Here is a 16,415-nt window from a genome sequence, read left to right on the forward strand (position 1 = left end):
GAAAAGATTTTATGTGTATTCTGTATATGAGTTATACCACCTTTTTATAGGCCTCAGTAGAAACAAGAATATACTGGTTCCGAATATCCTACATTAATGTGTGATGTAAGTCAACTTTCAGGGATTATCTGACATAAATGAGAAAGATATTACAGAGAATCATGCCAGAAGAAACTAGGAAAGATCTTTGGTATTTTCTGTACAGGAGTTATACCACCTTTTTCTGAGCCTCAATAACTAGAATGAATCAAGAATATATCGGCTCTGGATACCCTGTATTAACGTGCGACTTGGGGTCAATTTTCTGTGTTTGATTGTAGTAGGTATTTTGTACAGTGTTTCACAGTGCTTGTGACACATCTCCATTTAACGTTGGCCGTGGTTTTTCCGCGATGATTATCCAGTAAGAGGATCTGATGATCATCCTTCAACCAAATTTCGTGATTAATACGAGTGATTCTACGCTGACTGAGACCCAGATTTCGTGATTAATACGAGTGATTCTACGTTAACCGTGATAATTGCCATAAAGATTCTCGTGGAGGAATGGAAATCAATGTTTGAGCGATTCTAGCATTTGGATTGGAATTGCATGGTTCTTCCTACGTTGCATAACGATAGACCTTATCTGGTCATACATGCCACATATAACCAGATATTGCAAAACTTGTTGCTGCATTTTTGCCATAGTAGTATTGGTGCTGTCAAAATTTGTCTTAGCAACAACTTGTTTGTGAAGCAAAATGGGATGGAAACAGCTGGTGGAAAAACTTGATAACAATTATACCAATTGTGTTTATTGAAACAAATTACTAATTAATTCAAAATAAATTTTTTGGGGTGATGTGTCACAAGCATAGGAAAAAGAAAGCAAGTATCGTAGAGGTGATGAGTCCGAAGACACATTATTTTTGAATTCTGATTTGTGCTTATTAGATATTACAACAAAATGATTAAAAAAGAAAACAAAAATTTGAATTTATTTTACAGGTACACTTTCTTAGTAAGAAAGACTCTAGTCTGTGTATAAATTAAAGAAAACTTCCATATTGGGCTCCGACTACAGAAAGAAAAGAAAAAAATTGGTTGTTTTTTCCTGCATCAAGCAAAATATGCTTTAAAATTGACTCATAATTCAGAATCAGCATAAATAGGAACAGGCAAGAAAGGGAATGGAGCAATAGAAGCATATGCGACCGGTGCACGTGACTGGATGCCAATGGATGAACCCTTCCGTCGCAGTCCAATGTGTCGATCATCTTCACCATTTTGCGCTTGGGTTTCATTGGTAAATAAACCTGGTGTGGTTGCTGTAAGCGTTTGCTGATTTTCACTGACGCGGTGGAACAGCATTCCAGACATAAATATGGGAAGATACAGAAGGCTCCCGTGAAACATCCTCCTTGCATTCTTTGCAGTGCAGTCTCGAACAAACATAACGGCACCAGCAGTCATAAACAGAGTAAGCAGAGTCGATTCAAGACAAAACCACCCACTAGTAATCCTCGCCGCACAAGTTTTTGTCCATCACAAAGCTTAGTCGGAAGCAATTATCAACATAACTTGTTTATAATTATTATCATGCACTCAGAAATAGTTGAGAAATAAGTAATGAAGGATAAGATTGATTAAAGAATTCTCAAGAACAAATGTCTGCAAATTGTGGGTCACATGTACAAATATCCAAAATAAGCCGCACTTGACAACCCAAAATTGGAAATAATTCAACCTCCAAAAGGATAACTTCGTGATAGACTACGTAGAAGCAAGATTAGTAGTAGTAAAGCAAGATACAGGCAATTCCTTAAAGATACCCAAGATGTTTTCCATCCAGAAGGATCAGCAAGAGATATCATCTTAAACCTGAACACAAAAACAAATACCAGGATATGAGAAGGTAAAATACCTGAACTATTGACTACATAAGATTAACCAACATGTGATGCAACATGCATGATTAGCGCACCCACTATTATAGGAGCACCCCTGCAAACTATATTCAGGAACTCAACCATTTGGAATACTCACATGTACAGGTCAGCTATTTCTAACGATCAAATGTGAAAACATTCAGACTGAATCATGTCATTACTACTAATCAACGGACTACGGTATATTACTATTATATTGAAGTTTTCAGGAAAATAAGAATGAATACCCCTCGGCGGCATAATCATTGCGGCACAAGTATGCGAGAGCCATAAAATGGGGCAACTGCCAAAAGTATAAGGCAGCTGGAAGAATCATCGCCTCAAGTGAGACGTGGCCTGCAGCTGCTGTCCACCTGAAAAAACAAACAAAAATGATTTGAGCAAGCAAGAAGGCAGAAGATGAAAATTTCAGACCACTATTAGCAAAATCTCATTAAGATTAGTAATGGAGTAATTTCAATTTATAGCCTACTATATGATCCCAGATATGGATGTCCCTACATTATGCAACTTTTGTTAAAGCGATAGAAGACCCCAAGTAAGAATGTGAACAGATCAGATAAAGTAATGTACTTGTAAGAATGACCAAGTATATAAAAGAAGGAACTTGCATCGTCTACCAGGTCTACCGACAGACGACAACTCATACAAAATATGAAATTCAAGGTATTCTTAACCTAAGGACAAATATTTAAAAAGAGAAATCCATTTCAACTTAGAGCAGGATTGTGTTCATGAAGACTTGCTTAGACCAAGAAAAGTAGTTACCCAAGGAGTGGAGGAATAGCACCAACAACAGCTCCAACCCATGTATTCACTGGGTGTATTTGCTTTAAGGGAGTATATACAAACGCATAAAGACCAAGAGTCGAGGCTGCGAGCCCTGCTGTCAGCATATTTTCCTGCAACAACCTTGCCATGGAAGATTTCATAACATATTTTACCTCCGGGTAAAGGGAAATCAACAAAGGGGTAAATCAAAAGAATATTTGTAAACAACAAAATTAGTGTACCTTGCATGCCAATAAAGCTGTGCCTGTTACTCCGACAGTAGTTGCCCATATGGCGGCATGAGGGAGGCTAATTCGCCCAGAAGGTAGCGGCCTTCTTGCCGTTCTCTTCATTTTGGCATCATTTTTTATTTCAAATACCTATTTTTCACAATGATAAACTTAGCAAGATATTCCTTGAGGATAATCCCATAAACTTCAGAGCAAAGTGCAAAAAGTGCAAACTGAGACAAGATACAGCTGGTAATTATAAAAGAGGATTGCCTCAATGGCAATAATGTGAGAACTAGCTACTCAATTGAGAGGTGGAGATACGATAAACGTTACATAGTTCAAATGCTAACCTGATTCAAGGAGTTTGCAGATGCTGCAACCATCATGGTACCAGTACAGGTCAAGCAAAGTCCAGCTATATCAATTGCACCACCACTTCCAAGAACAAACCCTGCCCCAGAAGTTGCCACAACCAGCATGCTACAATGAAAATGCAAAAACCAAAACCGTAATTAGTTCCCAAAATATAACAACAAAATAACTATCATCAATGCATTTGTGCAAATTATACAAAACTTAAAAATGCGTAATAATTCTGTAAGCCATTAAATGACATGAACTTGTACTGATCTAGTACAGAATTGGAATCAAGATGGAGAAATTAAACTAAATCTACAATTACGGCTAAGCTAAAATATCTTCTTCTTCATTAAAGAACTCTTCTCCCTCTCTTACAAACTAAATAGCCAACTCTAAACGAGTTAATAGCCCACTAGTCGAGTAACAACTGTCAAACAACGAGCCGTTCTCAACACACGAATAACGAATTACAACCGAAACAATTAAGCTGTAATAAAGGAAATGATAATCACATTCCCTAAAAGGATAAGGGGCTCCCACTACCAAACAGTCCTGAATTATCAGGTACATGACATTACTCTCGTCTCGAAAATATCCTTGTCCTCAAGGATAAAAATCTGAAAAATGAGCAGTAATATGAGATGTATCCTCCCAAGTAGCATTCTCAGCAGATGCATTAGTCCATTGTATAAGGAGTTGCAAAATGTCAGAGACATTCCTAGATGTAGTTCTTGTGGCCAAAATTTCAGCAGGCTCAATAATCACTTGGCCTTCATGATCTACCACTGGAAACTGGGGAGATGGAATGTGAGAATTGCCAATCTGTTTCTTTAGTTGTGACACATGGAAGACCGGGTGAATTCTTGATCCTGGAGGAAGTAATAATTTGTAAGCCAAGTTTCCTACCTTCTGAAGTACCTTAAAAGGGCCGTAGTATTTAACCTGTAGTTTGAAATTCTTGCGCAAAACTAGAGAAGCTTGTCTGTATGGATTGAGTTTTAAATATACCATATCATCCACCTCAAAAGTTCTGTCATTTCTTTTCAAATCAACAAAGAACTTCGTCCTCTCTTGAGCCTTTAAGAGAGTGTCCTTCAAAATGTGTGACACCATGTTTCTGGTCTTCAAATAGTCTCCCAAAGCTTCCACAGTAGTCTCACAATATAAGGGAAAAACCAGATGAGGAGAGTTGTATCCATATAAGGCTTTGAAAGGACTCAGTTTGATGCTAGTATGGTAAGAAGTATTATACTACCATTCTGCTAAGGGAAGCCACTGAGACCATTGTTTTGGCTTAAACCCAGTCATACATCTCAAGTATTGTTCTAGGAAAGCATTAACCCTTTCAGTCTGGCCATCAGTCTGAGGGTGTTAGGCAGTACTAAGCTTCAATTCAGCGCCCAAAATCTTGAAGAGTTCTTGCCAAAAATGACTAGTAAAAACTGTCTCTGTCAGACACTATAGAAGAAGGCAGACCATGCAATCTAAATACCTGACTGATGAATTCTTTAGCCACATAAGCTGCAGTGTAGGGATGTTGAAGTGCCAAGAAATGACTGTACTTTGTAAGCCTGTCCACCACCACTAGAATAACTGATTTCCTGTTGTTGGGTGGTAATCCCACAATGAAATCCATAGAGATATGTTTCCAAGCTTGATCAGGAATTGGAAAAGGTTTCAAAAGTCCAGGTGGATGAACATGCTCACCTTTGTGCCTTTGGAAAACATCACACTGGCTAACAAATTGAAGAATATCTTTTTTCATACCAGGCCAAAGTAAATATTATTTAGCTCTGACATAAGAAGCTTGGATGCCAGAGTGACCCCCCACAGAAGAAGAGTGAATTGAAGAAAGAAGTAAGTGTCTCACCTGCTTCCGCTGACCAATATACAGTCTATTCTTGTATCTGAGAATCCCCTCTTTTAGTGTGTAATTAGGTAAGCAAGAAGGGTTAAGGAGAAGAGATGATATAATCTGATGCACCTTAGGGTCTTCATTATAACTATACAAGATGTCTTGAGTCCAAGAAGGAGTAGAAGAGTGGAGAACATGGCAGCTGGCATCAGGAGAAGGCAGTCCAGAAAGTGCATCTGCTACTTTATTATCCACACCCTTTTTATAAAGAATTTCATAATCAAACCCCAACAGCTTCATTAACCATTTTTGTTGGAGAATGGTAGTGGTGTTTATTATTATGGAGAAAGATGTGCTAGAAAATTAGTTGGCAAAATTGGATTTGTAAAAAGGCCTCGATTTATATCCCCATCCTTGGATTGGAATACAATAGATTGAAGAGTAGAGGCTGGAAAAGGTATGAGACATTATTCACCTTGTGACGAATACTAATACAATAAATGGTTCAAAACGGTTGTAGAGTCGATAATTGGTCTAGATGTTTTACATATCTATGGCCTGGATTTTATCGCAATGTAAAGCATTAACGGAAGTCGATCGTCCGATATAACCACCGCCCGTGATTCCATCTTACACCAGGTATCCTTCATAGGCGCCTTCAAGATCAAAATTTGTATCAGTTGGGTTTGATTTGCCAGAATTGAGGTGGGAGATAGAGTATCTTACACTGGGTGAAGAACATCGGATACTTCCAATTGTCTCACTAGGTTTCGACCGTCCCAATTCGTATACAGGAACATCGACCAGTCATGAACAGTTGAATCAAATAGAGTTAAAGGAGCTTAATCAAATGGAGTTACAGGAACATCGGTCAGTCATGAACAATTGAATGGCAGTAAGCATGAGCTTCAGTCCCGATTTTTCAACCAATATTGGAACTCCAACATCCAAGCTAGGAAAGAGTGGCAGACTCACAAGTCAACATTATACAAGTAGAAGGATATCATCCAGTGCTACCATCTTCATATCGTCAAGCCCCTCAGCAAAATCCTCAAGGTTATCAAGATTATAGAAGATCATTCAACTTCGAAGGCTCTCCAACTTAAAAAATAAATTCATGGTTTGCTGGACCTCAAGGTGAAGGATTATATGAATGGTTTAAGAGTATTGATGCAAGGGGCACGTATGACAGGAGCTGGAATGAGAATAAGCAATTATGCTTATGTAAAATGTTTAATTAAAACTAGAAGTAATCTATTTATGTAACATATTTAATTAGTATTAATCTATTTAGAAAGTAAATTAAAACTAAATTTAATTTTACATTATCTAAAACTTAAAACAACTTTATTAATTCATAACCCGAACTAAAGCTATAAATTCTACCACTTGGTTTTTATACTTTGATATCGAAAAAACAACCCAACTGCATTACGGTTATTCGGATTATTGGTGTCAGTACAGAAGTTTCCATAAAGTATGCTCCAGTAACTCATACTTACTAAACCATTTTGTCGTAGTTCCGCATCGTTAGAAGGATAACACAATACAAAAATTTTGCACAAAGAAAAATCTTCATCTAAGATAAACTCTGCAGAATTTCTGCATAAAGATATATCTTCATATATGGTTAAGCCATTTTTCGAAAATTAGTGGTGTAAAAGGTGTGATTTTGGAGTTGAAATCGATTGAGTTTATAAAGAATGAGATTATAATTGTTGGATGAATATAGTCGTTATCGGCTGACAATGGACCGTCCTGCTCAGTATGAGACGAGAAACGTCTCATCTTGAGTCGAGGCATGGTCTAACCTGGGATGATTGTCCCAATTGTCTCTTGTTGAGATACTCAACTCAATCAAAGACGACATGAGCAAACTCTGAAACTTAAGCGTTTATCCATCCACTTCCTTGGTTTGGCAGTCTCACTGTGGGGTGACAATGAGAAAATCTGCTCGACCCACTGGAACTTCTCTTAGCTATCCTGCGAACTATTCGCTAATTATCTCCAATCGCCCATATTTACAATTTTTTGGGGGATAACAAACTATGCATGCGTGACTTTCCGATTCTTTTAACGAATAAAATACGGGTATATGTCCTTTCCATCTTATTACCTTTCTCTTACTTTTTTTGTATAACTTATATTAGATGACTGTTGCATGGTGGGGGTGACAAAAAATTTAATCAAATTAAGTTTTCATCTGAAGGAAATATATCATTTTCAGTAAATGGCAGTGAGTTCGTAAAAAATAGTTACTTTTGGAAAAATTGTGAATAAATTTGGTTAGATTTGAAAGAAGTAGAAGAAATTAGAATTTACGAAAATATGTGGTTCTTCAATCTATTCTAATTCAACTATCATCTGAGTAACCCTAATAAGATTTAAATATATTACAGTAAGTTTGTAGTGTTATTGGAAGATTTGGGTGAAATTTTAACTTAAACTTAAAGGATTTAGAAAAAATCAAAAATTTGTAGCAAAGTTAGAATCCTATAATCAGTATGTAGAGTAAAAATAATATTGGTATGCTAATTTACGATGATTTGTTAAATGATATAATATATAAAGACTCTCACAAAATTCCATGATATCCGGCGGTTTCTATTGATTTATTAGTTGTCTGAAGCAACTGCAATGAAATTTAATTGAATTAAAATTGATTTTTATTTTATTTATTTCGAAAGATTCTGGCGAAACTTTGAAGAAATTTTGTTTAGATTTAAAGGAATTAAAAGAAACTGAAATGTTCATGAAATATTGGCTTTAAAAATGAATCACATACGTATAAATGCCATCACCTATAATATTACCGAACCACAAACAGTTAATGAATAATAACCGACCTCCCTTGTTATTACTTTTGGTAAGAACTTTGAAAACCTGATGTTTGGAAGACGAGGGATAAAAATGTTGGTGTTTGGTTTTTTTTAAAGACGGGGAATAATAACCGACCTCCCTTGTTATATTGGTGTTTGTATTTTTATTTTTATTTTCTCTCGTAAACACCACCTTTTAGAATTTTGAGCTACAAAAAAGAAAAGTTATAGACCTAATATGATCATTCTTTTTATTCCCCGATTTTTTTTTATTAACAACAAAAATTAATCTTAATATTTATATATATAAATTTTCTGATTACTATTAAATGTATATTCCCTCCGACCCACTATTAATTGACCTATTTATTTTTAGATTTTGTGTCATTAATATTTGATTTTATATCATTTGATATTCATGTTTATATTCGTTACCAATGTGTTTTAAAATGTTTTTTAATTATATAAAATTTACGAATCTCTGTGATATAGTTTGAGAGATAAATAATTTCTGAATTGTACTACTAGGTCAATGGATAGTGGGACGGAGAGAGTATTTTATTGTGTTTTTGTTTCCTTTCTTGGAATAAATCTATATAGTAAAAAATCCATATACTGATACTCCATATATTAATAAACGTGGAAATTTCTAAGGAACCCAAGTTTGGTTCATGACTCTTCTATAAACCCATAATTAAGATGCTATATATTTGTACCCCAAACCTTTAAAATCTACGGTTAGAAATAATAAAATCTAGATTGATTTAGATTTTCACATTTTTAGCTTGACTAAAATAACCTTTATCATTGTTTATTATTAACAAAAAATATTTGAAAATATTGCACCGATGATATTTGTGAACGGCAATTAAGCGGTCTTACCTTATGATTCGGTAATATTCCGATGCTTGTTTCTTTTTATTGTCATCATCAATATACACTCAAATGGTGATTTTTTCGTGATTATCGAAAGTAAACGGATGTAAATTAAAATTTTCACCATTATTACATGTGAAAGTTGGAAATTTCAACAGTCCTGTAGGTGAAAATCGGGTTTTTCACCGGTGATAATTGAAATTTTCCCAGTTTTTCCTAACACTAAAAATGGTTGAAAATTATAACTTTCACAAAACATATCTGACGCTACGTGAAAATTCAAAATTTCACTAATTACTAGGTGTAAATTGGAATTTTCATAAATTGCAGCGAATCTAATCTTGGTGAAAAATATTGGAAATTTAAAATCAACACTAACAAATACGACAATCAACACCAACATATTCAAATTTTGTTTTAGAGAATTATTTCAGGAATTTAGTTCTGCATATTTTAAGGAGATATTTTTGGAGTTATTATTGTTTTTAGTGAGTTATTATTGGAATTAAATTTCCAATATTTAATGGTTTTGTTTTTATTTTTTTAGTTAGGGAAAAGGTTATTTTAGTAAACAATTCTTCTTACGGGTTTCTCATATATACAATCTTATTAGTAGGTTTTGAAAATAATTTTTTTCTTAACTGGGCTAAAAAAAAGTTCACAGAAACATATAAAGTCGATAAAAATTTCATTAGAATCCTTTTAACAAAATAATAGAGAAAACAAAATCAAACCAAGAGAAAAAGGTTGGATCTGGGTTGCACGGACGCTGACACGACGCGTGCCCGACACACCATTGTGCCCGTCCTGCGCGCATCTTGTTTGGACGCACTGATGACTCGGATTTGAAGCATTTTTTTTCATTTTCATTTCAACTTCTTCCATTATTTTTACTATTATTAACTAAATGAAGAAAGACGAACATTTAAGTCTTTATTAAAGTTTTGTAATTGTAAATGATATCACGTATACCCTTAGTTGGGCATGTGTTGTTCTAAGAATGCATTTTGATTATTCCATGTGTTTAATAATGATTGATTGCTTGACCGTTGGCATGTATAAACAAACGATCTCTTCTTTTTTTTCGAAATGTATACACATGTAGCATCATTTTCTAATTTTAAGGATGAAAACACTTAACTTTGTTGCATAAATACATGATTGTATATATAAATAAAATATATATATATATACGTGTCCGCGTCCTAGTTTTTTGAGAATTTTGTAGTGTCTGCGTCCGCGTCGTGTCGTGTCCGCGTCTGTGCAACCCGGGGTTGGATATACAGATGGGAAGAATTCTCTACGTCAATTGGTAGAGCAACGTGTGACGTCTTGTAGATAGAAAAGGACACAAAGTAGAGAGGACTCAGAGGAGGAACAAAGAGGGAAATTCTATTAATCTGTGTATGAAATACAAAGGTTTAGGACTCTATTTATGGAGTTTACATACTTGGTGTCCAAGTAATAGGGTCTCACTAAAGTGAGCATCTACATGATAAGCTGCCGTTTATAACATTAACGTGAGCTTTTTAGGCCATCTTTTCTTTTTCCATGCCCGTTATGACATTCTTTTTAGGAAAAAAAATATAAAAATATTTTATCACATAATTTTTTTTTTTAAATTATGGTTTAAAAATCATAACTAAAATCTTTAAAGTAAAAGAATAAAATAACAAACGAAAATGATTTGTGGCATCCATTTTTTGTGCACCCAATGCACCCACTCTTAGGTGGCATCCACCTAAGCAGCTAAACTGGTTTATCACCATCTTTTCCTCTATCTTTTTAGTTTTACTCTCAAGCAGATTTAAAATTTCAGAGAGAAAAATCGATTAACATCGAAATGGTGAAATCTGTATCAAAAGAATTATACATATTGGGCGAAGATTGGGATGAACGAAATTTAACGAAACAAACAAAAAATAAATTTCAATTTTTCTCCCCAGAAGATTCTCCATTTCGTTTATTGTCTTTAATGGCAGAACATCTAAACAAAACAAAATAATATATTACTTCTGTTTGAAGCCTACCTTATCACTATCAAATAATCATTCTCTTAGTTATTTTAAGTTATGATCGAAATAGAACACATTTTCTCACTCTGATTGTAATCGAAATCACTCATAATTACAAAGCCTACCATGACAAAACCAAAAATTTTCTTTTTAGTTTTAGTTTGATGCAGAAATTGAAGGTCTTGATCATATTATTCTTATCTCAATTTTGAATACTTCATCCTTACCCTTATATGAGCTAAACCTATCTCTTGGGTTTGTTTTCATGGAAAATGATAGTTTTCAAAATCCGATCGTGATTGAATTGTGTGATGATTTTCCATAAACTTCCATTAGAAAAATTTACAGAAGTGATGGAGAAGAAAACATGAAGGAAAAAATAGTGATGCGATGGTATATTCACGTGGATATGCCACCTAAGGGTGGGTGCATTGGGTGCACAAAATCATTGTCGAATATCAAAATACATATAAAAAAAATTAATAGAATTTTAGACCTGTTATAATTGTTTTCGTGCACTTATAATCATTTGATTGGAACTTCAAATCATAATTCTTTTACTCTTTTAATTAACCGTTGTAACTTAAAATGACTTTTTTTTTCCTTTTTGGCCCGAAACGTGTTGACATCTGTTTTCTTTTTATAAGAAAGAAAATTTTATTGATTAGCCAGGATTATTGTTTCGATCTTACGCTAAAAGATCATAAATTTCTTTCCCATAATTATCAAACTTATGCATTCAACAGCTGAAACTCTAACTCTTTTGGCAATAGAGTTAGCGACTTGATTATCATCTCTACTGACAAAAGTAAATTTGCAGGAATTGAAAAAAGAACTCAAGTGTTTAATTTCTCTAACTAAGTTTCTGTTTTCCCATTGCACTACTCATGAATCTTCAGTAACAGCTTTTATCACTACTTGAGCATCAGCCTCAATTTGAATATCATCCAGATTCATCTCCTTAGCCCACAATAGTGCTTCTCGTACAGCTAGACACTCCCCTTGCTCTGGATTCAAGACTCTATACTTGAAACTTCCTCTGATCCTGTCGCAATTGCCTGCATGATCACGTAAAACAACACCAGTACCATTTTGATTAGTATTATGGTCAAAAGATGTTCAACATTAAATTTAGCAATGCCTTGTGCAGGAGGCCACCACTTAGACTTGTTATCATTAATGTTGTACGGACTACTATTTAAATTTTCATGCAGATGAGAACTTAAATGGTATTGTATCATATTATCTATGGAAATAGGGTTTAGTTTAACTCCCTGGAAAATCATCTCACATTTCTCTTTCCATATGATCCAAGCACCAATCATACAGGTGAACAACAGACGTTCATTCAAAGCAGAATTACTTCCACTAAACCAGCTTAGAACCCATTCAGAAACACTGCCACGGTTAGCTTTTACTGCATCTATATCTATAATGATGTTTATCCATACGGCTCTGGCATGTCTGCAATCAAAAATTAGGTGTTCTATCGTCTCCTCTTCTCTTCCACAGACTCCACATTGAGTTTCCATATCAGGGTTATGTGCTGCAAGTTTATATCTTGTTGGATGACATTCATATATGCACTTCCATGAAAAAAGTTTAATTCTGTGAGCAGCACTGCAACTCCACAAGGCCTTCCATACTTCCGGCTGAATACTAACTCCATTAACTAGATTATCATTGGAACTTCTAGTGAGATGATTGTAATCACTCTTTACCGGGAATTTACCATCTTTTGATGGATTTCAAATCATTATATCTTCTTTGGAAACATCAATAAAGATTTTCTGAATTTGCCTAGAAGTATTGGCATCAAACAAGATATTTGAGAGAGATATATTCCATGTATTTGTATCATTCATTGGGATGGGTGGATGATTCAAGCTTGGAACCCACTTATCCTTCCAGATTTTAGTTCTTCTGCCATTGTTAATTTCCATAAAGTAATTATCTTGAATGACCTGTAGACTCTTGGTAATTCCATTCCATATATAGGAGCAATTCTTAGCTTCAATTTTTTGATGAAGTATATTACCATATTTGACATCCGTTAAAACACATACAACGGTCACGTCTAATAACCGTGACCTGGGTCGTGACCCATTTTCCAAACGTTAATTTAAAGAGAATATAGAAAAAAAATGGTTTGATTAAAGGTCGATATGGATAACATAAGGAATAAATAAAACAGATGGAAGGTAATAGATTCTGTCACTTTATATTAGGAAAATATCTCTACTGCAGATCGATATGACCAAACTAAAGAAAAGAGATAGATTGTCCACACATTGAATTATTCCTCAGAAAAATGATGCATATGATAATAAATAATGAAAATACCCAAATTCAACATAAACTCGATATTTATTATTTCTGTCAAAGTACATTCAAAATAAATGCCTCCGCTACAAACGACGACCCAAACATGCTTTTGAAGTAGAAATTATAATTGACGAAACAAAGCTTCTCCTAAGAGCGTCCACAGTGGTGCGAGTATAACCAAAGACCAAAGACTAAAAAAAAGACCAAATTTGGGTTTAGTCCGTCATGTGGCGTAGTGGGAAAAGAGTATATTTGGTCGCGCGTTGATAAACATTACGCCTGGGATCAGGCGTTGGTAAAGATAACGTCCGAATGGGGCGTTGGTAAGGATAACGCGCGAGTGGGGCGTTGGTATAGTATACGCTTCAGAAACAAAAAAAAAAAAAAAAAATGGGGCGGAGGTATAAAGCCCGCCCCATGTAAGTTTTGAAAATTTGTGAAAGTGGGGCGTTAAGTATATCAACGCCCCGTTTCACGCGTACATTATATCAACGCCCCATCGGGCGTACATTATATCAACGCCCCGTTTCAGGCGTACATTATATCAACGCCCCGTTTCATGCGTACATTATATCAACGCCCGATGAATGGCGGAGATTATATCAACGCCCGATGTGTAGCGGAGATTATATCAACGCCCGACTATATTTGGATTTGGTCCTGATCCCAGATCAAATTTGGTCTGGATTTTACTCTTTGATCAAATTTTGATCGATGGTCCGTCCCACTACGCCAGCCCACTCGACTGAAAATTTGGGTTTACTCGTCCATTGCAGTTGCTCTAAAACGATTAAAACTTGCTTTTGAATCCTTGAATGGATGAGTTTGGCTAAATTTTAAAGACCAAATTGTCTTAACTGTTATTCTTTTCTATCAAAACAGATCTCTTTTGAGCCGATTCACCACAATCGGGTCTTTAGTATCCAAATTACGCCATTCCAATATCATACTTGCATGAACCATAACCTTCAGTCCAAGATTAAGACAAAAAAGAAGAAGAAGACGTTAGCACTAGAGATGACAACCGTAAGGCCATGAAACGAATAATACATTTTGCATCATTTTGTTTAGGGCGTATCTAAATATATGTATGTGATGTTTTTTTTCTTATATAGATTTTGGTATGCCCCAAGCGAACCGATACCTCTAAAATCAAACCTAAAGACATGGTTTATTCACATTCTAAATATCCCCCAAGTTTCTAATCAAATGCACTTGTTTTTATGGTGAACATTGACTCGTTGAGTGGCTATTTGCGTATATGGATTTGCATAGGCAGACACCATCTAGTTTTGAAAGCTACTAAATTCATCCTTATGGTATCTTGGCATGCCAATCAAACATTTTCCAAATACGATCGTTATAAATATGCAAATTTTAGTGGTTCCGATCATTATTCTTAAACAGTGGTGGGTCTTTACATAGAATTTCGAAATCAAGAATCTTTGTAAAAGAAATTAAAGATCTTACTTGGATCAAACAGTGGGTCTTTCCATAGAATTTTGAAATCAAGAATTTTTGTAAAAGCAATTAAAGATCTTACTTGGATCAACGTTAGTAATCTTGGCAACACCTCCGAAATCGCAAACGGCACCTTGCATCTTGAACTTTTGATAGTAACCATTGAAAGCATAGGAAGCATGGTCTTCTAGTGTGTTGGGGAGATAGCAAGGCTGGTTTTGTTGTATATTAAGACAAAATCATTCCTTTGCCCACATGCCCAGTTCAGTGCGGCTTCAAGTTTTTCTTTAGAGGCTTCACGATCAGCAACACACCATTTGTCTGCTGCCTCAACTATTAACAAGCAAAACCCAAAACACAGAAAAAGATGATTAGGACTTTGAGCATGTCTAAAAACATGAAAAGAAAATTAGCAAAAAAGAACATTCGGATCATGTATGTTACCTGGATTTTGCGAGATTACCGCAACAAGGAGAGCAGATATCAGAAATGCTAGCACAAAAATGGGTGACGTCGTCATTTTCCTCAGTTACTTGTAGAAGCTAGTGTTTATCTCTAACTACTCTCTGTATATGAAAACAATCTAAGAAGAGATTTTGTGTTCTGTATACGGGTTATCCCACCTTTTTATAGGCCTCGGTAGCTAGAATCAAGAATATACTGGTTGGCATTAATGTGCGACTTAAGTCAACTTTCAGGGGTTATCTGATACAAGATAATTCGGAGAGTAACACATGCCAGAAGAAACTAGGAAAGATTTTCGGTATATTCTGTATAGGAGTTATACCACCTTTTTATCAGCCTCAATAACTAGTAGAATCAAGAATGTATTATTGGTTCTGGATAACGTGTGACTTGGGTCAATCTTCTGTATTTAATTGTAGTAGGTATTTGTTCAGACACAGTTCTTGTGACACATCTCCATGTTTTTTCCGCGATAATTATCCAGTAAGAGGATCTGATGAGACCAAATTCATACTCGCGATTAATACGAGTGATTCCACGTTGACCGTGACAACTGCCGTAAAGATTCTTGTGGAGGAAATCAATGTTTAAACAGGGGAGAGATTCTAGCGTTAGTTAGGATTAGGAATTGCAAGATTCGTAAATGTGTACGGGACCTTCTTACGGTGCACTAATCACTCCTTGTTTGGTCATACATGCCACATTTGACCTTACCAGATATTGGCCATGCCACTGTTCCAATAGCATTGCCGCGTTAAAATTGTCCTGTCAAAATTTGTTTGAGCAACATCTTCTTGTGAAGCAAAAACGGATAGAAACAGCTGGTGGAAAAACATAATACAGTAATAATTATATCTAATCATACCAATTGTGTTTATTGAAATACATCACTGATTAATTCAAAATAAATTTTGATTTTAATTTGCTGTATAAAGAAAGGATAAGACTAGGAAATAGGAATAGAAGCTAATCGTGGAAGGTTAAGAAAATCTTAATGTATAACTCGGGGATCATATCTGCAAATTTCATGGAAAGAATAAGCCCTTCAATTTTACTATTTACTGCATTGCCCATCCATGCCTCTACTTGCTTTTTACAATCTAACAACTAAAATACAAAACCATGTTAAGTGCATTCATATTCGGCCCATTAGCAAAATTACTAGCTTTAATCGTATTTCCCAGGTTCTGATACCAATTGAACTAGATCAATCTTACAATAGTTTAAACAAACAAGACAAAAAATATTTGATTTTATCAACTCATACATATAATGTACCCGGGGGTCAGTTTAGAAACCCGAAG

The 16,415-nt window shown here is 35.1% G+C and overlaps 1 protein-coding gene across 1 annotated transcript; it reads right to left on the reverse strand.

Annotated features, from left to right (window-relative positions):
* Positions 1 to 1,724: 1,724 nt before the first annotated feature.
* Positions 1,725 to 3,414, reverse strand: LOC113334691 (protoheme IX farnesyltransferase, mitochondrial-like). Its single transcript, XM_026580886.1, has 5 exons — positions 3,286 to 3,414; positions 2,945 to 3,082; positions 2,700 to 2,833; positions 2,159 to 2,284; positions 1,725 to 1,863 (listed from the first exon to the last, which is right to left on the reverse strand). Exons 1-5 carry the CDS (start codon positions 3,412 to 3,414, stop codon positions 1,725 to 1,727), a joined length of 666 nt encoding a protein of 221 aa, XP_026436671.1.
* Positions 3,415 to 16,415: the final 13,001 nt, after the last annotated feature.

This window comes from Papaver somniferum, unplaced genomic scaffold (assembly GCF_003573695.1).
Source record: "Papaver somniferum cultivar HN1 unplaced genomic scaffold, ASM357369v1 unplaced-scaffold_137, whole genome shotgun sequence".
Classification (NCBI taxonomy): domain Eukaryota; kingdom Viridiplantae; phylum Streptophyta; class Magnoliopsida; order Ranunculales; family Papaveraceae; genus Papaver; species Papaver somniferum.

Coding starts and splice junctions, on each gene's coding strand:
- LOC113334691 (XM_026580886.1), bottom strand. CDS start 3,414: ATGCTGGTTGTGGCAACTTCTGGGGCAGGGTTTGTTCTTGGAAGTGGT. Junction 3,083..3,285: donor CTGCAAACTCCTTGAATCAG/GTTAGCATTTGA, acceptor TGTGAAAAATAG/GTATTTGAAATAAAAAATGA. Junction 1,864..2,158: donor AATGATTATGCCGCCGAGGG/GTATTCATTCTT, acceptor TTTTGTGTTCAG/GTTTAAGATGATATCTCTTG.